This window comes from Drosophila bipectinata, chromosome 3R (genome assembly GCF_030179905.1).
Source record: "Drosophila bipectinata strain 14024-0381.07 chromosome 3R, DbipHiC1v2, whole genome shotgun sequence".
Lineage (NCBI taxonomy): Eukaryota > Metazoa > Arthropoda > Insecta > Diptera > Drosophilidae > Drosophila > Drosophila bipectinata.
The window spans coordinates 10,912,387-10,934,987 of NC_091739.1; the positions used below are offsets into that span (position 1 = coordinate 10,912,387).

The window sequence follows — 22,601 nt, forward strand, 5'->3', positions numbered from 1 at the left end:
TATTAAACATTTATCGATTTTTCCGATGACTTAATTACGCGCGCGTTCTTTCTGTATAAATGTTTCAAAAATTTACACACAAAAATGGATCTGCTCGAAGGGGGACAGTAGGGCGTTATATAGTACTCTTGGGAGACGGGAGGAGGATTTGAGAGGTCGTTGGGTAATTGGTATTCGGTTTGTGGCTTGCGGTTGTATACTATCGATTCCAAAAATTCTAGAAAATCATGGCAAAACAATTTGAAAAAGTGTTTCCATTACAAATTGCACAAACATCAATATAAATTTCAAAAGTCTCAAAATACACAAAAGTATTTCAATCTCATGCAGTTTTTTTTTGGTTGTTTTTCACTTTAATTTAGTCGGTCGTATGCGTCGTGTCTGCATTATTTATTGTAATTTGTTTGCTTGTCGAGTGCAAAAATATGTTGTAGCCTACTTATATGCGCGATGCGAAAATATTTTCGCATTTCAAATGCTTGTGGTTGCAACAACACCCTCACGGGGCACGGGACTGGGTGCAGTCGAGAGGTCTACATACGTGTCTGGAAGCGGGGCAAATGTGTGGTTTAATATGCTTATCTACTGGCAGACACACAGTTCGTATAAATACATACATACATACATACATATGTATCTATCGGCCGCAGGGATGTCAGACGACCACAGTTGCGGTCAAAACGAAGGTGGCACTTAAATGAAATTCATTTCAATGTCATGGAGATAGAAGAAATAAATTAATATTCATAAATTAATAAATGAGGGAGAAAAATATTTGAATATGAATTTCCAAGAGTCCTCAAAGCTAGTCCCCAGAGAACTGGGCTTACGTAATCCTTTGACCGCAACTGTTCGTGGACAGGATAATCACGGGCCTGTTGCTATCATAGTTATTCTAGAACGCACTACGCGGGTTGCTGTTTAACTGCTTAATGCAATTAGTGCTGCACACAAAGTTAAACACGAAAACATGAACAGCGAGATAGTTAACCGGCCCGGGACACGGACATGTCGGTGCTAATGGGGCGTATACGCAACGTGACTGTTTGTCCTTCTTCAGCCAGCCCCCCGCGGCATGTCCCCGCCCTAGTCCGAACTTATTGCAACACCTAACACTCAGAGGGTAAACGTAAGCACAGCTAAATACTATCTATGTAAGTCCTTGGAAACACTCTAATTCCTAACTTTACACTTTCAATCGAAGACAAAATTTTGCGGGGCAAGAGCCCAGGATCCCTGGCTCCTGTCCCTCGGGTGGGTGGATGTTTGGCTGGCCGAATACGGGGTACGTTTAAAATATGAAGTCGCCACAGTCCATGGCATAGTCAAAATCCTCGCCTCCGATGTCGTCCACGCCGGAGGAGTGGAAGTCAAAGCCGCCGATGTCCGTGTGGTAGACCGCTCCGGAGCACGAGGTGTCGATCAGGTTGGTGCAGTGGGTGGTGGGCAGGGCGTGCAGGGTGAAGGTGTCCTCGCACTGTGACCATGTCAGGCCTCCGCTCCAGACCCCGTTGGGCAGGGTGGCCCATCCCCATCCGTGACCCCAAGGCAGGGCGCAAGCCAAGGATGCCTTCGAGTCGGGTTTCTTGCTGAGAATGGCCACCGCTGCGTCGCTCTTCACCAAAGGATTCTGGACCTGGCGGTACAGACGTGTGCTCACCGCCGACGAAGTTCCGGAGCCGTTACCGCATCGGTGACTTTTGCTGCTGCTCGCTCCACTGCCGTGATGCGACACCTTGCGTTGCTTCACCTCCGACTGGGTGGCAGCTGGAAGCAGAAATGGATACACAAATTTATAGTAGAAACTATTCATTCAGTTTTTAAGCTTCCACCCGAACACAAAAAAAGATAATATTTTAATTCAGGCTTTGGGGAAGTATTCCATAATCCAAAAAGGACTTAGAAAGGATTAAAAGTCTTTACTTACGTCTAATGCGCACTAGCGGGCGCCGGAGCACGTTCATCAGATGCGGCTTGTCCACCACCAGCTCGATTTGAGGGGGCGGCGGGAGGGTCTTGGTAATCGCATCGATCCAATCGCCCACCTCCTGCTCGGACTTGGCCAGCATCCAGTAGACTTTCGAGCGCTTTCGCTGCGATCCGAGGGCAATCAGCTGGGAGACACTAACTCCGGCCGGGAGTGGAGGGCGACGCGGAATCTGGCCGGTCCAGTGGGCGATGGCCAGCATCTCGGGCGCCTCCTTAACCAGGATCTTGCCAGATGGTGAAGACCGTCCTGGCTCCGTAAACCAGGCCATGGTCGAGTCGTCGTACAGGACTACCCACTCCTCAGCCCAGCGGTTCCAAAACATTTGCTCTTGAAAGTTAAATTAGAAAGTTTGTTTTAATGGTATTACGATCTCCTCCCTATCCTTTAAAAGCCCTTCTGCTAAATTGCTTTAGAATATCATCTCATTTTTGAAGATTAAAGGCAAACAATTTCAGTCTCCTCTCCTATTTTTTTCATATTTGCCAAACAAAAATGAAGCAACAAAAATCAAGCCACAATTACTTACAAAATATTTGTATTCTTCCTTACTAATTTGAACGAAAGCTGAGCACGAAATTGTTTCGAATACTGTCAGAGGGAACTTGACAATGACGCATCCATTGTGCTGCCAAATCATGAGTAATTACACTTGAATGTGACCCCGAAATGATTACACCCCACCCAGTTATGTGGTCCTCATCCATCTACCATCTACCTCGTCTATGCCTGCTGCGTCATCCTGTTGAGCTTGAGTTGGGTGGCGGTATGTTGTGCTGATTTGACAGATTGTCGTCTCAGCTCTGCCGACTGCGAGGGTTCGTCCCTGGACAGGACGGACCCTGCTAACTGTGCTGACAGCCCTACGAATAGGTCTGAATTGGACTGTCCTTTCAAGGACGTTGCATTGTACTAAAAAAACCTGCATTTCATTGACAAAAAATCCTCCTGCAGGTAAAGCTTCCGTTTCAAACTATTTTTTCCCCAGGAAATTTAAATATAATGGAGTATTTCAAAGAATATTTGCATAGTTTGATGAGTTCTATGCATGATTTTTATGATTTTTAAAAACAAATACTCACTTTTGTAGCGCAATAGGTAGCCGCCTTTGATTTGTTTCCCGCCAGTTCCTGCAAAAATAGAATCAAGAAATATAGTTAGGGTGAGTCGCAGATATGCCATCCAATCTGCATCCGCTGTTCGGTGTCCAGTCACAGGATGCCCCTAATTGAATAGATGGAAGCAACTGGCTCCCATTTCCCGTTCAAGGATTCCTCTCCATTACTAAATTCTCGCCGCCCACGCACCGAAAACAGTGAAAGCCCGAATCCCTGGACCATGGGAGCTGCGAGTTTAAAATGTAACCGAAACCAGAAGCGGGTTAAAAGTGGCAGTGGATGGGGGACAGGTAACAAATAGCTAAAGCGAAACACGAAAATTCATTTAGCTATTCCCTCGGAATTGCAGTAAAAGCAAAAGCAACTCAATCAGCCAGCCCCGATGCAGTTGCTCCGTTGCCCCGTTGCAGTTGCCCTGCTGCCCTGTTCGCCTGGTCTCTCATTTCAAATTCATTACCACAGGCATCCCATTTATTTGGTCTAGAGCCGAGAGTCGAATGTCGGCTGCCAGGACGTGGAGAAAGTGCGGCGTGGAGCAGCTACAGGATACTGGGTTTCGGCCAGTGGTAGTGGCAAATACGACGCTTGCGGTGGACTGAATTAATTATTTCAATAAAGATGGCAAAGGGCTTCAGGTTACTTCGTATACTTAATTTAAAAACCATTGTACGTTTATACTACTATACCGGTTTCAGGTGGCGGTTGGTGGAATTCCATTTAAAATTCAAGTTTTAAACGTTTAAAGTAACCATAATACCTTGGGGCATTCATTAGGGCTTTTAGTTAAACTTCGGTAATTGATAGAGATCGATTTTGAGTAGAGCTTCGAATAAAAGCAATTAAAATTTTCAATTCAAGTATCACTATGTTTAATCATGTTTATCAAAATGAAAACTTTGAATAACCCAGGGGGCGTATACTTTATATCTTCTATTTTCTTTGATTTTATCACAAAGCCATAAAAAAAGAAACTATTGCGATGGTTTTGATCAGAACTTCCAGAATTATTTAATAAATAAGTATTCGATTCATAATTAATCATGTTTATTAACATAAAAACTTTGGTTAAGCCATGGGGCGTATACTTAATATCTGATATTTTCTTTGAATTTATCAAAAATCCGAAAAAAGGAAAACAATTGCAATGGTTTTGATCAAAACTTGTAGAATTATCAATTAATAATTCATAATTAATCATATTCATTAACATAAAAACTATGATTAACCCATGGGGCGTATACGTAATATAGTAACATCTTCATTATTTGTGACATATTATTGCATTTCTCACAAAACCATTAAAGTGAATTCAATTTCTGGAAATTGATAAGCGATTAAAGGTCCCCCGACCAGAATAGTTGCATTTTCGGGATTGAAGAACCTCTTTGGCATTCTGGCCGCACTCGACCACTCGAGAAAGTTGCTTTTGCAGCAAACTGATTACGGCCAAAGTGGCCTGCGACAATTTGCTCTGGCTGGGAATGGTGAATGCTGAATGGTGATGGGATGGGCAGGATGGGCACAGGCACTGAAAATCGCTCGAGGCACGGCACGGCTCGCTTAAAAAACACTGCTTGCCCTCAAAACGCTCTTTTCTCTTTTCAAAACACTGAGAAAAATTCACGAAATTCAGTAAATCGTTAAGCGAGAAACTCTATAAATCACTAGAGCCTTAAAAACTTGACCTTATTTTTCTCTGTGTAGCTAGCGACCAAACGGAATGTAGACAACAACGACAGACGATCATCTCCAAGTGGAGACGTACCATAGGATGAGGAGAAGGCCGTTGGGTTACTGGGTGGAATGGTGAGTAGTGGGCGGATGAGCCCGCCGAAGGACACAGCGCTGCTACTATGGCAGATGCAAGGGATGGGGACAAGGCAGCGGACATCATGTGTGCCACTTCAGTGCACGCATACAACCGCACACATCCACGCCCACTCACATCCGCGTCCCCGCATGCACTGGTATGGGTGCATCTACATCCGCACATCCACATGCACATGACAAATCAGCTAGAATTGCAAGTGGCTGCCACAGACAACGTACCCGGACCCGTACCCGTGCGGGACGCAGGACGGGCGCGAAGGGCGTCGAAGACAACGACAGCGGCAACGACAACGTGTACAGGCATAATTGCTGGCCTGGCTAAGATATGAGAGTGGATAAAGGGCCTGGCTATGTATGTGCATAGAAATGTTTGTGCACTGAGAAGAGTTTCGTCACAAATGAGAAAACTATGCTAAGCCTATGGGGCGTATACTTAATATTAAATAAATACGCTTTTAAAATATCTGTTTGTTTTTAAGTAAAACCTAAATATTTAATAAAAATGTATAAATCTTAAAAAAAAAGAAGGGAAATAAAATCTTTTCTAGAAGAGTTTCGTTAGGGATAAAAAAACTATGCTCGGCCCATTGGGCGTATACTTAATATAAAAGACATACACTTTTAAGATACATGTTTAATTTGTTTTAAAGTAAAATCTATTTGATAAAAATGTATAAAATATAGGTACAGATCTTAAAAAACAGAAGAGAAATAAAATCTCTTCAATATCCAGGACCTAGCCCCCGACTTCCTGCAGTGCAGCTGCATGATTTATGCAAGGGCCGAGCTTCTATTGCAACTGTAACCTGAAGCGGGGCTTTAACTCATTTTCGCCCTTTTCCCGGGCTCGAAAACATCCAAATCCACACAGTACCCCCCCGTACACCATCCCGCCCTGCCATCCTGAAATTTGAGTGCTGGAGCTAAAGCGGAATCTGATGTTAATGTACATAGTTGTGTTGTCTCTGCTTAATGATTTAATGCAGTGTACAAGTACTGTCACACCCACACTGGCATACTGACAGTACCCTTCAGTACCATACCTCAAGGATTCCTTAAGGAATCGTCTAGGTACTAGTATTGCCACCCGAGGAATCCTCTAGGTATGTTTCATACAAACCATCAAGGAATTTCCATAGAAGAGTTCCTCACATCGAGGAATTCGAACAACTCAAGGAATACTGCAGGATTCCTGTAGGTATTCGAAGAGGATTTCGAACAAAATACCCCAGGGAATCCCTGAGGTATACTCTGAGGAATCGTTGAGGAAATACCCCAGGGAATCCCTGAGGTATACTCTGAGGAATCGTTGAGGAAATACCCCAAGGAATCCCTGAGGTATACTCTGAGGAATCGTTGAGGAAATACCCCAAGGAATCCCTGAGGTATACCGTGAGGAATCTTACGGGAATTCAGGTGGGATTCATACGGGATTCACTGAGGAACTGTAAGGATTTTCACCCCCCCCCCTTTCCATCCAACCTTTTCAACCAAAATTATTATTTTATTTGAAATTTTATTAATACAAGAAATTATGAATTGTTATAATCTATATTGTTATTATTATAATACATTGTTATAATCTATTATTATTTATTATTTATTCTAAAGATTTATACTACTTATTTTAATTTTTTTTTTATTATTATTATTTTTGATGGCCGTCAAAGCGTGCCCCAACAATTTCTCCGGCGGTTTCCCCGGATCCACCATAGATATACTATCTGTAAATAAAATAAATAGAAATTAGATATCTCTTACATTATTTGTAATTAAAATACATACCAATCAAAATTCCATAAAAATTTGGAAACGACTTTAATCTCCTCTTACCACTTACTCCGTCAATATTGTAATTGACGATCAGGTCCTCCGCGAAAATATATTTTAATGACTTTGTAAGGGCTCCGCGCTTCAATAAGTTCGTCACTGCGGTGGTCTGCAAAAATTAATAGGTATTAAAATTTTTTTATATTTAATTTATAAATATTATACTTACACATTCTTCCTTCATGCCGCGGCCTAAGACGAATTCCAACGCTGCCAATGCCTCGTCGGTGGCAATCGGGAATTCCATGTTGACAGCATTGCTGGAGGCCTTTCCCTTAACAAAGAAATAACGTTAACTCCCTTAACGTTTAATAAATATATGTACATATACATATATGTATACAGTTTCTCAAGTAATTGTTTGCTAAATACAAATGGCACAAAAATTTAATTTAAATTATTTTTTAATTAATTTAATTTAATTCAAAAATTAAAATTTTTTATTTTGCAAACAATTACTTGACATACTGTATATAAATATTTAACACATTTCCGAGCGGCTAATGCCGTTTAATAAATATATGTACATATGTACATACATATATTGAACGGCCGCTCGGTATTTAATAAATAAGTTAATTATATGCACTACTCACCAGAATTAGTTAGTATCACTAGGTCACTTATGTAAATGTTTTTTGAAAAATTTAACTTTAAACGCAACAAACGCGTGTAATTCCGATGCAAATTGAACAGCAAATGCAAAGGAGAAGGGGAGAGGCAAGACGAAACCGAAAATTGACAACCGAAAATTCTGGCGCGTGCCAGGGTATAGTCGACCAAAGCAATGCCTTGTAATTAGAATCGCACAAGGCTAATAATCAAACATGAACATATTGGCTTTGCCTAACACAAATTATTAATACATTTCAATATACCATATGATTAGAAAAGAAAAATGTATTAAATATAATCTTAAATATATAAAAATATTTCAACATATTTTAAAAAGGGTATTCTGACGTCGCTTCCATTCATTTGGTTTTCGGCACAGATTTTTTTTCTCTCCCTTCCCTCCATCTACATCTCTCTAATTGTCTCTCTGTCGCGTGCCTCTGCTCCGAAACTATGACGTAGAAGCCTCGAGAATCATCGTCGAAAACCAAAAGCAGGTAGAAGTTTCGTTTCCCCTTTCGTTTCGGACTTGAGTAAACGAAGCCCATGCAATTTGTTTTTGTTTTTCGACAATGTCGCCAGGAATCGTCGGGGTAAGGAATTTTGGTACTGAAGGGTATCTGAGAGATACAAATACACATACACACACACACACACAGACCAGTGCATAAACTGGCCAATGGGCGTGGCACTGTCAACAATTGCAGCATAATGAAACCGCATTCTGGATTCCGCTTTAGTAATCGAGCTGTGGGCGGTTGTGGAAGAGTGTGTATAAATTGTGTGTGTGTGTCAGTCTGCAGCGGGAGGGGGAGAAAGTGTGTGCGAGGAGGAGAGAACAAGAAAGAGAAAGTAGGAGACAGACGCGCAGCTGCGCCTGTGTGTGAATTCATTGAGAAAAATAGGCAGCCGTGAGGGACTCGAAATGGGGTGGGGCAGCCAAAACGAGTTCAAGGGTTTTCCGCCAAATGAGGGCACCGTTTCACAGTTTCAGTTTCACTTTCTCCGCTTTTCTCAACCCATCTTTCCCACCTCACTTAAATCTCTTCAAATCGGCCGAAAAATTCACTTACCCATCGCCTGGGGCTGTTGCAAGTGCATCTGCTGGGATTGCTGCATAAACGAACTATCCGCATCCATATCCGCACTTCGCGACTTTACCTTGCTGCACATGGAAAACATCTTGAGTTTTTCTTTTTTTCTTGGGAGGATTTCCTGCTCGATAATTGGCTATTGGCAGATTTGTTGTTGCTGTTTCTTGAGTTGAGTTGGTAGTTTAATTGATTTTGTTGCTGTGCAGCGTTTCGATTGGCAGCTTCTTCCTGGGGCCAAGACTAAGGATGGGAATTGGATTCCTTTGGCTTTGGCTTGGCTTGGCTTGAAGTGAAAGTGATGTCAGCACCAGGCTCGCGTTATCAGCAAACACACACAAACTCGTACAAACACACTCGTACAAACGCGCTCACATACACGAACGCGGGAACACGAACACCGACGCACAGAAACAAAAGTGTTCGCTTTCCCTCTTTTTTTTCTGTGTGTAATTTTTTCCCGATTTTCCTGAATTTTGTTGTTGTTGTCAGAGGAGAAACGCCTTTTTTTTGTGGTACGTTGTTTTCGGCCCGAAAAAGTTGTTGATGCCACGAAATTAATGGATTACCGATCCTGACACTGACGTCGCTAATTAGATTTCCAGTCCGTGTTGCCTACTTTACGGCGCTGTGGTTAATGATGATGGAACTGAAACCGGAGCCACACAAACGTATCCGGCGAAACTGACAGTTGAATACGATTCGAAGTAGAATGAATACGGATGGTCTGGTCTGTCAATAGGTTGCTGTGGCAGGTCAGTCACTGACAGCTCAACATGGCAGTTGCAGATACCGCTGAGGAGGTCCTGTATCTGTCGGATATAAAGTTGCAAGTAGGCTAGCAGGCTGGGCAGGCAGGCAGACGCGGTCGGGCAGGCAGTCAGGCAGTTGTTCTTTTGTCGCCGTAATTATTGTGTCTGCTCCTGTTTCTGTTTCTGTTTCTATGCCCTGTTACTATGTCCTATTTCTCCTGTTTCTGTTTCTGTGTCTGTTTCCGTTTTCAGTTTATGTTGCTACTGGTGCGGCTCTGTCTGCTTCTGCTTCTGCTCCTGATGTTGATGTGGAATATTGGCTGTCCGCTGCACACCTCTGCTGGGTTAAACGGCCGAAACTCGACTGACTGAGCTGACGAAGCTCCGGGCTGCCGAGAAGCCTTCACCAATACCGAGAGCTGGTAATCGAGAGCCGAATACCGAAACCGTAGTGCCGAGAGCTTTCGGCCAGGACTAGGACAACAACTCGGTGATGCTGCTGCTGCTGGTGCTCCTGTTCCTGATACTGTCACTGCTACTGCTGCTGGTCCTAATGCTGATGATGCTGGTACTGGTGTCCTTCAACGTCCTACGGCAACAACACGTCGCGGGTCGCTAACGTCGGCAAACGAACCCGCCAACAGATGACAGCCAGTGCGGCTGCTTTCACTCATCTTCACAACTTTCTCCCGAGCTTTTTTCTTACTTTCTCTCTTCATGGCTGTCTGTGTTAGTAGGTTACCCACCCATCAGATCCAGCCATCAGCCATCCTTCGCCCTTGCTTCGTCCTCCCTCCCCGCCCTGTCATCGCTGTCCATGTTTATTTGGCAACCCACTGCGACTCCGGCAGCATCTGCTCCAGCTCGGCGATAATCGGTAATAATGCGCTCTGCCACTATTCAAATGGGCGGCAAGTAAATAAACAGTACTTAGTACACTTTGAACACTTGCTGAGTCCCAAAAAAAAAAAAAAAAGCAGAAGGAAGGAAAAGAATTTACAGGACGCAGCTGTTGCTACTGGAAAACTCGTGGGAAAATTGTGAGGCGTCCTGTTTAGCCCCACATTTCCTTCCAATCCGATCCCTTGGGTAGCTGGCTGCTCCATGCAAGTGGCTGTGTGACCCAAATTGAAAGATATCCGAGCTGCACGAAGTCGATTTAATTAACTTAATTTGATTTTAAGTAGCGCCCAATGGGGAGTCGAGCTGCTGTGGTCCCCAGGGCGTATGAGTTATTTTTGTTTCAAAATAGTTTCAAAATTTTAGATATATTATGATGAGTTATTGATATTATGGCTATTAAAGTTGGTTGGAAATCCTTTTGAATACCACTTTAAATATTTAATGTAATCGATGCAACATTTATCGTTTCCAGGAACCACTTTAAGCACAGAGGATACACTTGGTGACTGCTTTTGAGGCAATGGAAAATCACTGGAGGCTATGAAGAGGTCCGGATGACAGTCGCCGGATTGTCAATTAATTTTTTAATTAAATTGTCAATAGCACTACTGATACTTTTGCTTGCACCGCCAGCAGCAAATCACTTTGTCCACCAGCACCACCACCACTATCCCCAGCCAGTACCCAGTACAGGAAGAACAGAAAATCATATCATTTTGCGTTGCACAATAAATGGCAACTGCTGTTTGCACGAGAGTGAGTTGGTCTTTATTGACCATAAGGCATAAGCTCCTTAAAAGCAATCTCAGTTCCTGGCATCTCCATTTCCGAGTTCCCCGTTTCCCGGGTTTCCTTTGCAATTGCACTTTCTATGAGGAAAACGCGTTTATGACCCTGCATAAAGGGATCTCTTTACAACACAGTAGTCCCAGTGCCAGTACCACCTGCCACTTACGCATATACTATATGGTGTGTGTGTGTTTTTGTCCCTCCTCCCCATCACCCAGCCCTTGCTCTTCCATGTCAGCTGGCTGTTCCCAGCGGTGTATTGTTGATGTTCGGAGTTGAATGTGGATGCCGGATGCCTAGCGCCTTTGCATGTGCCTCCTGCCTGAACCTGAACCTCAACATCAACAACAACCTGGACATGAACCTAAAATCACTTAATCAGTTTATGCAGCACAAATTTACTCAGCAAAGTGGGCTTGGCCTGGGTCTGAGTCTGGGTCTCACTACAGAGAGGTATTGGTGTAGGACTTGGTATTGACATTGCCGTCGCCCTCGCTTTCGGCTATGGGGGTGCTCGGAGCTCTATTCGAACGTAATGCCTTTGTAAGTGGCATTAATTTGATGTCGCTGATGGCGTCCTTTCAGTTCAGACCTCAGCACTAATGAAATTTCTATAAATTCGACTTTTTTCTTCTAAACATTTTATTTAAATTTAAGTTGAAATTGAAGGTTTAAGAACCTTTTATATTGATAGTTTATCCTTATGACATGCATAAACTTCAAATATATTTAACAAGGACTTTGGGACAAGGACAAGAACAATTTTCCCCCCAAAAACATCCTGCTTTTTCCATAAAAATCATCAAATTGAAAAGCAATGAGTTTACATGGCTTGAGGGTGGTGTGGCATGGCACCTCTTGATAAATAAATTTCGAGTTCATATCTGTGCGGCCCCAGTTGAGTCTTTCAAGGCCTGGGCGTTTTCACTTTCGGTTTCCAATTACACACAGTTGCGCTTCGCCAGCACTCGCTCTCTCTCTGTCTCTGGTTGCCCCATCCGCATGCCCCATCTCACTCTTTTGGGCCACCATGCTCTCTATATTCCCGCACAGATACGCACACGCTTAGCTTTAAAGTGTGGCCCGGTTTCGGTTTTCCACCATCCGTGCCACACCATACACCCTATGCCCTCAAAGCCATCCCTACGCTCAGTCCAAAATCCCCATGTCCTGGGCGTGGACTCCTGACCGTGACACAATTTCTATTGTCGAGCATCTGCAGCAAGTAATGGCCGAGGCATCCTATGGGTACATATCTGAGACCTGCTCCAATTCACTGGACTGCTTGGCTCCTCATCTGGGGCACCCAAAAAACCAGGTGCCCTGGCCACTGGAAATTGGACACTTGTTGGCCTGGCCTGTAATCAATACACTTTCTCAGCTTGTTTTTGTCGGTGATTATGGTAGGATTTATTATCATTTGGTGATTTGATTTAAGGCTCTACCTTGTACAATACAATGATATATAAATACATTGAACTACTTGAGTAGATCAGGACTCTTACATTTTTTTTGTTTTTTTTTTTTTTTTATTTGAATGTTTGTGTGAGAGCTTCGTTCCCTTTTGTTCTTAATTTTTTTTGTAGCTTCTGTTGCTTTCTGGCAAAATATTTGCCAAGTCAACAGTGCGTATGTATAAAATACATATACAAACATGTATCTGGGGTATGGGGTTGGGGTGGTATGTACAGCAGACTGTCTTGTACTCCCGGCTGAGTTTCGGCTGACTTTCGCTTAGTTTGCAATTAACATTTTCCAAAACAAATTTATGCAGCATCATGCAGAAGTCGTCCGTCGTTGGATGTGTTCTTGGCTCAAACTCAGCTGTTGTGTTCCCGAATATAATAATGCTAATTAGATGGTAGTGGGACGATAGGTGGGGGGTGCGATAGATTCGTATGATAGATGGCAAGATTAGGCGTCAACAAACGTAATATCCAAGACCCATCTCATCTCCATCTATACATATACCCATACATATACTTAAAATAGAGGGTGTGCCTAATCCAGTGCGAATGATTCGAGCATAGGAATTACAAAATAATATATTAAATAATTTTATACAATAAATGGGAATGAGTAGTTTATAAAAAAAAAACAAACTTATTTTGTTAGAATTTAAATATAGTCGTAACCCCTATACTTGTTCGATGACAGTACAGTCTGCAGCACATACCGCATATAACCCCGCATACACTTGCGACTTATTTTTATGTGGATTTATAAAATTAGGTACATATACAGTATTATTAACTATAACATTTTAAAAAATCTTATTACTTTTTTCTCAATTCACACAAACAACAAAGATTTGCTAATAGCCGAAAATTATGCTACGATTTTTCAATTTGTTTTGGTTGTTTTTGTTTACCGCGTAATACTCAAAAGCGTTTCTATCATCTAGGGATTCTTGGTTTGATTTAGTTCCTATTTAGTTGGTTTTACAGCTAGAATAAGGACACTAGTGAATTACCTTCAAACGGGAGACCAGAAAGCGACCAGCCAACCAGCCAAAAGTTCGACGAAAATTCATTAGAAAGGAAAAGGCGAACGTTGGAAAAATGATGACAGAGATTGTGGTGGCTTCCATTTCCGGTTCCGTTTAGTTTAGTTCTGCAGAGCAGCTCGTAGCAGACTGTCCAGCGTTAGCTGGATGGTTCCATTGGCAGCTGCCTGCAGAACGGATGGCGGCTTGGGCAGGGCCGGAAACGTTGTCGGAGCTCCCGCTTGACTGCCCTTGCCGTCCAGGCATTCCATCCCAGTGGTTGCCAACGTTTCAGGTATGGGTTCGTTGGGGCAATGGCGGGCTGGCGAGGGCGAAGGCGTCGGCAAGGGCGGGGGGCTTTTTGGTCTCTCTACTTCGGTAGGTTTATTTTCCGCCACCTGCTCCTTCTCCACTTCCCGTTTCGGTAGTTGGCCGGGTTCCTCCTTTAGGTTCTGATTCTGTTGGGCAATCGCCGTGTTGACCTTGTTCCACAGGTTGTTAACAACAGCCGAGTCCTTGCTAGCTGCCGCCGTTCTTTTGGCAATCTTCTCGATGAAGCTTTCTGTTTCCGGAGCAGGAGCCTCCACAGGTTGGGCTGGCTGCTGGCCACCGTCGCTGCGGGTGTGCGACACTAGACGTGGCCGAATCTGCGGACGCTCGGCGGGCAGTTCCGGCAAAGTGGCGGACACGGCGCGGCCTTGACTCACCAGCTCCAGCATGATACGCCGCGTGATGCCCAGCACCAGCGGCCTCTTGGCCTCCGTGATGTAATCCTCCCACTGTTTGGGCTTGTTCTCTTCATTTCCGCTTGTCGTCGTCGTGGGAGGGTGTCGACGAAGTTTGGCCCGCATGGAGTCTACGCCCTGGGCAGCTGGATTCAGTTGACCCGAAGCATCGGGTTTGAAGCTAACCATGTCGTAGACAAAGTCCTTGTTAACTGCCTTCACCCGTTTGCGGGTGGGACGCTTCTCTGGGTGGTGATGATCGCCAGATTCAGGCGATATTTGGTTGCGCGACTTGCGACGTTTCTTGTTCGAAGCTTGGGGGGGCGGTTCTACCCGCTCCTGGTCGACGGGCTCTTCTTTAATTTCCATGGCAGGAGATATGCGTCCTTCCTCTCCCCCAGTAGGTTCTGTAATTGTCTTGACCCTCTTGAAGCGCTTTTCGTATGTTTTAACGAGAGGCTTGGTCTCGTTCGCCTTTGTGGTAGACTTGCCCTCGTTCTCTGGTGAGGTTTTTTCCTCCTTATCCAGTAGAATTATATCCCCGTCGACATCATCTCGGGAATACTCGCACTCGTGCGTGGACACATACTGTTCCGTCAGCTTGTCGCGATCGCCCTCGATTTTGTGAGTGAAACCCAGGTGATTTACAATATCATAGCGCCGAAAAGCACGATATTCGCACAAATTGCAGCCGAAGCGGCGGGCGCGGTAATGAAACATGGATATGTGACGACGCAGGTTGCCGAGGGCATTGAACTGTTTGTGACAGATCTTGCAGCGACACCGCAACTGCTTCTCCACCGGAACATTGCGCTTCTTTTTCCCCTTCACCTTGGAATTGTCAGCATCGGGATTAGATTCAGGGCCGGCTGGAGCTTCGGCATCGGCTTCCGGTTCGTCCTCACTGTTGGAGGCCTCATCGCTGGCTGAATCGCTTTCGTTGGGTATCTGCAGCTTGTCCAATGAGACTGTATGCAGGCCAGAGGGAAACGAATTAGCCGGCTCTGCTAAGTTTTCAAACTTCTCGATAGGAGGCTCTTCTGCATCCATCTCTATTTTAGGCAAATCCATGGTGGCTGAGGGATCTTCGTCGCCTGCATCCAAACTGGAGTCATTGCTCTTGGATTCTTTCAACTTTTTCGCGCAGGCTATGGGTTTGGCCAGCCTGGCTTCTTGTTTCGCCCGGCAATTGAGTAAGTGGGTCGACAAAGCGGCGCGGCGCTCGAAGGATTTCTCGCAGTACATGCACAGCGACATGATTTTCCGCTTCTCACCACCAGCACCTAATGGCTCTGGCTCGTAGCCTACCACATCATCGGACATTTTCAGCCGCTTCAGTTCACGGCAAGGTCCTTTGGGTTGAACATCGCCTTGCTGAACGCGGCGCTTGAGGATCGTATTCCTCATCATGCGAATGCGTCTGGTTGGTTTTCTAGAAAGAATACGAGAATCTAAGTAATAGTTCTGTTTACTCCATGGCTATGATTCATAAATGAAAAATAAACAAGATAGTTTCAAAGAAAAGTGGTTCTTTCAACAAAAAAATAAGTACGACTCGGATTCATAGCTTCATGAGTTAAGAGTTTTGGTTTCATAAACACCAAGACTCTTTCAAAAGAATTAATACAATTTGGAATAGAAATAAATTTTGAAAATTATAAATTTTTCCCAAAAAGGAATGTCTTTTATTGTCTAAGATTTTGATTCTTTAAAGTCCCAAATAAAAGGAATGTCTCCGATCATGTCTTTACATACTTGTGGTCCTTGGATAGGTGTCGAATAACAGCAGCAGCCTGCAAAAAAGTCAGCGAACAGGCCGGACACTGGAACGCAAATGCTGAGGACGTATGATGCTTTTGAATATGCAGCTCGAGCGTTTTGTGCGTCTGAAACGTCAGATTGCCTGCGAAAAATAGACAAGTCACCAATCAAATGTCAAAGCCTGTTTGGATAGTCACACTCACAATTTTCGCAAAAGATTCCTGTATCCGTTTCGTCACTGATTGACTGTTCCCCAGTTTCTCCAGAGTCGCTGCCAGTGTGGCGTTCTATTTTAACTGGGTTCATGGCTTTTCCATCGGGTCCCACTACAGTGTCGTTGGGATTAAGCATGCGATGCACCTCGTCCAGTTCCGTTCGTATGCTGTCGTGCTGGTCCTGAACCTTGACAGTTTGATAAACGGCCTGACTGGAGGTGGGCACCGATTCCAGTTGCAGGACTGTGGGTGAAGTTCTTCGAACTTGCTTTGGAGCTTTCTCCCTACGCAAACGTTCAATGACGCCGCTGAGATCGCGTATTCCTCCACCTCCCCCCTTTATAGGACGCGGCACTGGCGAGCAACCTGTACTCCTGCTGCGCAACATGTTTTCTATATCTTGTGAAGAAGGTCCGCTGCCGGGCTGTATTATCATCGTCGAGTTTAGATCCTAGGAAGGCGGTGTAGTTAGAGTTTCAAACATGCATTTGGTGCTGGGTATAAGGATAAAAGGGTTCTTTACTGCGCACTCACTGTGTATCCATTACCATTCGCCAAGCGGGCGCTGACGCAACAAAAGACACGCTTATGGCTGATGAAATTGGCCAGGCTGCGAAACATATTCCGGCACACCTTACACTCGTAGATCAAGCTGCACTCCATACTGAGTAACTGGCGCACCTGCAATAAGGTGAAAGAAATTGTTAAGAGGTTCCAGCAAAGGAGCGTTCGCCATTGCTGGTCCAAGCTGAGTCACGTACTCCACTTAAAGAAAACTACAAACCTCACTAGTGCCATCCTCATAGGCACGACGGGCCTCCTCGAATCCCGTGTGGGCGGTGCGCAAAGGTCGCTGCAGCAGGCTGATGTCGTCACCACCGTTGGAATCCATCTGGTGCTCCTTGAAAGTATCAGAGTTACACCGTGAGCTGCGCTTCCGCATGGCGTTGCTTTCCGAACGCGTTTTTGGGCACAATCCTCGCTCAGAGCACTTGGGCTGCCGTTTCGGCAACGCGTGGCTTTCAATTAATCAGGGGGCTGTAATCAGAGAATTTTTTCCAATTCGAATTCACGCCTGCATCTTGCATTTTTTGTGTGTTGCAGGAATTGGTGACGAAGTGTGACCACCGTATTTTCCAAAATAAGTATGAAACGCCTTAAAAGGTTCCTGGCCCAGATCGGCTATACCGCGAGGATGTTTCTTCATATTATCTCACCGCTTTGACAAAAATAAAGGATCATCATAATTTTAATAATTTTATTTAATAATTTTATCAAAACATTGCCTACATTCAAATGGTATTTAAATACCAATATTGTTCGTATTTTATTTATCGAAATCGGTACCATCTCTAGAGCCGACGTTTGATGACTTGAACAAAACACAGTGACCGGATTCAAGATCTTATTTGAATTTCACCTGTAAATTTATTTAAAACAAACACCATGAGCTGTCCAGGATTTGGAGAATTAAACATTCCTTCGTCACGCGCCTTTTGGGACGACTGTGACGAAGATGAATTTGAGAACATTACGCCGGCTGAGAAGTAAGTTATTTTAAAATGTTTATTGAATACATTAATCCCTCAGATTCGCAGATTGGAGTTAAATTTCGAGGCCGAATGGGCTGGCAGTAAAGCAGCTTTTGAAAGCGATCTTCTGGTAGTCATCGAAGGCTCTCAAATCTCTCACTTTGGCACCTCAGTGCTGGCTAAGGATTCTAAACGTGTGTGCAGCATTCCCGCCAAGACATCCTCTTTACACTGGAATCCTGTAAACAAACAACTTTTGGCCATCCTAGAGGATGACCTTACCCAGAGCGGAGAAGTTACAGAGCTACTGCTTCCCTTTGCAAAGGTGGCCAAGAAAGTGGTCACCCTGACGCTTAAACCAAAGGTCGAGTTCAAAAGCGAGGAGATACAGTTGTACAGCGATGACATTGCCATCGTGAGAGGTGTGGGTGCCAATGAGAAGGGCATAACTGAACTAGAAGCTCCAAATTTCATAGCCGGTGTGGCAGCTGGAGGTACGCCCTACGAGTTATGCATACATCGTTTATTATAGCCCATTAAAAATGTATCGTTTTAGTTGCCAGTTGGAGGGATCAGCAGGATCTGCCGATCAGCTCCTTTGTTATTTACACTGACAAGATCCCCTTGGACTCGACTGCTGCACAGCCTGTTCTTAAGCTTCTGCAGAGCGTTGGTGTGGCCTGCACATCCAGTTACATCCCGCCCCGAAAGGAGAACTCTTATCTGTACATGTAGACAACTGGTTTGGCTGTGTTTCCATATAACTTTAATTCATTTAAAAATGGTGCGGTTATGGAATAAAAATATATTTCAATATAATTACTTTAGTACTTCAAATATGCTGAGGTTCAGCTCCCTTCGCCGCTGCTCCATGTGCGCCTTGGCTATTGCGATGAACTGCGGCCGGGAGAGCATTGAATATGCAGGAACCAACAAGGAGGAGGCAAGCATGTGCAACTCCTTGTGGCCACTGCTAAACATGTCGATGCCGAACTCTAGAGCGGTTCCAAAATCCGACTCGTCTACTGCAATGGTGGCCGCATTGGCTATCGGCTGAAGTTTCTCCAGCACTGCCTGCTTGGCAGATCCATTATCGATGTCCTTGCGTTCGAGCAAAGCCAGCATTTTCTTTAATTCAGCATCGCTTACGGAAAGCGGGCGGTACCCCATTTGGGATTTTTTATCGAGCGGCACAACAATTCCAGCTCTATGGAATGTTTTGGCCACCACACGCTTGTTTCGATCCCTCTGAAGGCGATCCAGTTGTGGCAATTCGAGGGACTGATCCGACAAGTACTTTTGAACCGATTTCTTTGTTCCAGCAACCTGGTTTGCCGTGAACGGTGTACCCACAAAATCATTCTCCAAATAATATAAAAATGCATCGAAAATGTTTCCAGCTATGAACGTAAATTCACATCCTTGTGTGGAATCGTTTCTGGCAATCAACAGGTTATCCTTATCCTGTGGCACATCTCTCCAGTAACCATAGTGGACTCCCGTGTTCTTGCGCACGAAAATGGTTTGGAACTCTGGAGGATCGTAATAAAAACGCCAGTGTCGCAAGTAGTCTCCAGGTTCTCCCATCTTGGCCCCATGAAATTTTCCGGCCAGGAATTCAAAGGGACCCACTAGCTGCAACTGAAATACTTTTTCCAGATGATCCAGACCCGCTGTGTTTTTCTCGGACTGGTCGTTCTTTAAGGTGCCCACAAATTTCCAGAATTCGTAAAAGTCGGGCGGCATTTCAACCAAGAACTTGTGCCGGATAAATTCATTGGACTGGCAGAGATTATCGTACTCTTGCTGGACTGATAATCGGATGCGCTTCTCCAGAATTTCCATATAGTTCTTGCCAGCAATATTGTTCATGGCCTCTCTATGCAGCTCGGCGGTTTCAGATTCATAGCTTCCCCGGGGCTCTTCTTGAATGTCCTTTATGTTTCCACTCTCCGCACTTGAGCTACTGGTGTTTGGCTTATCTTTTTCCTCTGACTGCGAGGATGCACTTCTTTTTGGCGCCACTTTTTTGCTATCCGAGCCGTTTTCCTCCTTTTCTTCCTTTGGGGGATGATTATATTTTGACAAATGGTCTGGATTTCGCTGATAACACTTTTCCCAGTATTTGCAGTCTTGTTTCGGCATTTTGCGAGTTTTAAATATTTACAATTTCAATACATGCAGTATGATACAATTACAATGAATAACAAGCTTTCAGTGGCGTGGTTAAAAATTTTAGAGGGATGATGTCGATATTTTTTAAAAAGGTTTGAGAGTTTATATTTATTTTAAATAAAATTAATAAATATTTTTCATATAATATATAACAATCACAAAAGCCTTCTTAATATTTCATGAATTTAAAATTTGATAAAACGATGTTTTTTAATATTTCATTAAATAAAAACTTTTGTGGCCTTTATATTTTAATAATGAGGCCATTTTACCTCAGATGGTTCTTCTTAACATCCCTTATTTCAATTTAATTAAACTACGCCCATGAAAAGCAAGCGTGAGGAAGAAGAAGCAACAAACGCTTGCAAGTGTTGCAAAATCCCTGAAGAGTGCTGGAAAAAATCAAAACATTACGAAAATGCAGTTTTAAATGGATATTACGGGGTTTGTTTTTATTATTGTAGTTCATTCAATGAATACAAACTTTGTGAAGAGAATCGAAGTATTTATGTTTTTTGGGAGGTTAGTACGATTACAATTACAGAATGAATAGGCAGGCGTTTCAGAGGGAAAACTAAATTTTCTTATGTTGGCTATTCCTCAACAGCGCACATGACCGAGTAGACGCACTCCTCCTTGTTGATTAGGTGGCAAGTCTTGTTTACCAGGGACATCAACTGGTTCACATCGGTGGCCCAGTTGTTGAGAATGTCCGATGCACTCTTCTTTTGGGTGAAGTAAATTATGCCGGCTGGACGATCGATCTTCACCCGTATGGTGTCACTGTTGGCTAGCTTCGAGAGATATTCCTCGCATCGGCTGCTGGGCAGATTAAGCAGTTCGCTCATGCGCGTCAAATGCAAGCGGGAGTAATACATTGCAATGATTCGAATGTTCTGCAGGAAATAATAATCAAGTTAACTGTTTAAAAATTGCAAAATTCCTTTATCTGCTTACATGTTCTATAAGACGATCCTTCAGTTCGGTGATGCATTTCTTTCCGTGCTTTGTACTGTCCTTGAACATCTCGTTTTCAGCTAGGACCTGTCCGAATTCAGCGTTAAAAGTGTCAAAGTTTATAAGCTCCTTGGACATAAACAAACGCAGAATTTCTCTGTAAATTAATTAATAAAATGAATAATTATACCATGAATGATTGGGGTAGGTGTTAAGCTTCTTACTTGTACACTGGAACATCTTCCAACTTTTTGTTTTTCGATAAATGTGCCATCATATCACTCTGTTCATTGTCGAAGGGCGCCAGAACGCAGTACAACACGGCACTGACTAGCTTTTCCGTCAACTCCTTCTTCTGGGCCTCAGTCAACTCAATCTCCACCTCAGGCTCAGCGACGGGCTCCACTTTCTTTTCTTTCAAGTCCTCCTCCTTTTTCTTTTTATCCTCTTCCTGTTTCTTCTTTTGCTCGTCAGCGGAAAGCGAGGAATCGACGGGTGTGAGACCAGTCTTTTTGCGCGGAGGCTCTGCAATGGCCTGGTAATGACGGGAGGTATTCAGGAAAGAGGTATCCCGGTTCAGTTGAATCATCAAGTTGTAGAACTTAAGCTTGAGATCGTGTTGCGCTGGGTCATCAAAGAACTTAATGCTGATCTTCTTGGCAATTATTTGGGTGGACACGTAGTCCTCCTTTAGCAAGCACAGGCGCATCTGTTCCAGAATGAGTTCAACCTTTTCTCGCTTATCCATCGAGCCGTATGTTTCCACCTGGAGTTCCTCCATGACGGTGGCCGCTCCGGCGATATCTCCATCGGCCTCCTTGATATCCGCCAAGATCTTAGTGAGTCGTGCACGTTCGATCTCGACGTAGATCTTACCTTCAGTAACCGAGCGAAGGGTGTCGATTAACTTCAGCTTCGTCTCTTTGTCGGGCGTTTTTTCCACGTAAGTGCAACACTCCTGGATCATTTTTACAACGGCCTGTTTGAGTTGAGATCGCCGACGCACCAGCAGGCTAACGTACTCATTCAGGGCATTCCAGTTGGATGCATCAAGACAAATCTGACAAATGGCCACAAGAACGCGCGAGCAGGAGACCATGTCAGCGCCAAGTCGCGTCTGTTTCTCCAACTGCAACATCATTTCGATGGCTTCGTGGAAGGCATCGGGGTTCTTCTTAGCCAACTCCTTGGCCAGCGGGATTTTCTCATTGCAAGCCGGTTCATAGTCCACCTCCATTTTGGTGATGCGGCCGCCATCGAACAAATAGGTATCCATTATTATCTAAAATAAGAAAAATAAACCAGAAGTATTTTTTATTTTTGCCGCTATGACTATGCAGTTTTCTATACTCACCTTGTATTTGTCTCGTTTCGGTACACAATAAGATTCAACTTGGTCTCTTGGGCAAAAGACTGCGAGCTGGCTTCTTTGCAAACTGGTTAAATCTTCTTAAGCCTCCCTTAAAGTTTCTTCTTGCGAAAGCGGGTTTTCTTTATAAAAATAATTCCTTCGCAAATTTTGCTTACAAATGCCTTGTTAAGTTGGCTGCGCGAGTGAGTATGAGTGTTGGAAAACGCTTGCGGGACAGAGCGATTTTAAAATGTAAATGTAGATAGAATTTTAAATGTCACAACCAAAAAAAATTGAACAGAATTAAGCTTTTGTTGTAGCATATAAAATATGAAAATAAAACGAAAATTTCAAAAGGGATTGTTAAAAAATAAATCAACTATGTATAGCCATATGGTCATGCTGTAAAATGTTTATCGATAATATCGATACGATACATTCTAGAATGATTGGTATTAGTGATGGGTTATGGCGCGAAGCTTTTA

The 22,601-nt window shown here is 43.8% G+C and overlaps 6 protein-coding genes across 7 annotated transcripts; 1 reads left to right on the top strand and 5 right to left on the bottom strand.

The window, feature by feature from the left end:
* Nucleotides 1–544: 544 nt before the first annotated feature.
* On the bottom strand, nucleotides 545–9,320 carry LOC108129916 (uncharacterized). Of its 2 annotated transcripts, XM_017248224.3 has the most exons (4): nucleotides 8,454–9,320; nucleotides 3,070–3,117; nucleotides 1,928–2,317; nucleotides 545–1,767 (listed from the first exon to the last, which is right to left on the bottom strand). In XM_017248224.3, the coding sequence occupies exons 1-4, from the start codon at nucleotides 8,560–8,562 to the stop codon at nucleotides 1,292–1,294; spliced, it is 1,023 nt and encodes a 340-aa protein (XP_017103713.2). In that variant the 5' UTR covers nucleotides 8,563–9,320; the 3' UTR covers nucleotides 545–1,291. The 2 variants fall into 2 exon arrangements, with proteins under 2 accessions (XP_017103713.2, XP_017103714.2); XM_017248225.3 differs by lacking the exons at nucleotides 3,070–3,117; nucleotides 8,454–9,320 and adding an exon at nucleotides 2,517–2,658.
* Nucleotides 6,541–7,450, bottom strand: LOC138926681 (uncharacterized). The gene is made up of 4 exons (XM_070281647.1): nucleotides 7,362–7,450; nucleotides 6,935–7,039; nucleotides 6,721–6,874; nucleotides 6,541–6,659 (listed from the first exon to the last, which is right to left on the bottom strand). Exons 2-4 carry the CDS (start codon nucleotides 7,010–7,012, stop codon nucleotides 6,541–6,543), a joined length of 351 nt encoding a protein of 116 aa, XP_070137748.1. The 5' UTR covers nucleotides 7,013–7,039; nucleotides 7,362–7,450.
* A 3,856-nt stretch (nucleotides 9,321–13,176) lies between the features above and the next one.
* LOC108129889 (zinc finger protein 800) lies at nucleotides 13,177–17,332 on the bottom strand. The gene is made up of 5 exons (XM_017248179.3): nucleotides 16,886–17,332; nucleotides 16,636–16,782; nucleotides 16,090–16,552; nucleotides 15,881–16,028; nucleotides 13,177–15,557 (listed from the first exon to the last, which is right to left on the bottom strand). The coding sequence occupies exons 1-5, from the start codon at nucleotides 17,042–17,044 to the stop codon at nucleotides 13,523–13,525; spliced, it is 2,952 nt and encodes a 983-aa protein (XP_017103668.2). The 5' UTR covers nucleotides 17,045–17,332; the 3' UTR covers nucleotides 13,177–13,522.
* Nucleotides 17,333–17,464: 132 nt separating this feature from the next.
* On the top strand, nucleotides 17,465–18,455 carry PSMG1 (Proteasome assembly chaperone 1). Its single transcript, XM_017248417.3, has 3 exons — nucleotides 17,465–17,648; nucleotides 17,700–18,127; nucleotides 18,190–18,455. The coding sequence occupies exons 1-3, from the start codon at nucleotides 17,548–17,550 to the stop codon at nucleotides 18,366–18,368; spliced, it is 708 nt and encodes a 235-aa protein (XP_017103906.2). The 5' UTR covers nucleotides 17,465–17,547; the 3' UTR covers nucleotides 18,369–18,455.
* Hpf1 (Histone PARylation factor 1) lies at nucleotides 18,383–19,888 on the bottom strand. Its single transcript, XM_017248416.3, has one exon. The coding sequence runs from the start codon at nucleotides 19,776–19,778 to the stop codon at nucleotides 18,453–18,455; it is 1,326 nt and encodes a 441-aa protein (XP_017103905.2). The 5' UTR covers nucleotides 19,779–19,888; the 3' UTR covers nucleotides 18,383–18,452.
* A 344-nt stretch (nucleotides 19,889–20,232) lies between these two features.
* Nucleotides 20,233–22,419, bottom strand: Rpn5 (regulatory particle non-ATPase 5). Its single transcript, XM_017247244.3, has 4 exons — nucleotides 22,120–22,419; nucleotides 20,990–22,047; nucleotides 20,766–20,922; nucleotides 20,233–20,704 (listed from the first exon to the last, which is right to left on the bottom strand). The coding sequence occupies exons 2-4, from the start codon at nucleotides 22,039–22,041 to the stop codon at nucleotides 20,402–20,404; spliced, it is 1,512 nt and encodes a 503-aa protein (XP_017102733.1). The 5' UTR covers nucleotides 22,042–22,047; nucleotides 22,120–22,419; the 3' UTR covers nucleotides 20,233–20,401.
* Nucleotides 22,420–22,601: the final 182 nt, after the last annotated feature.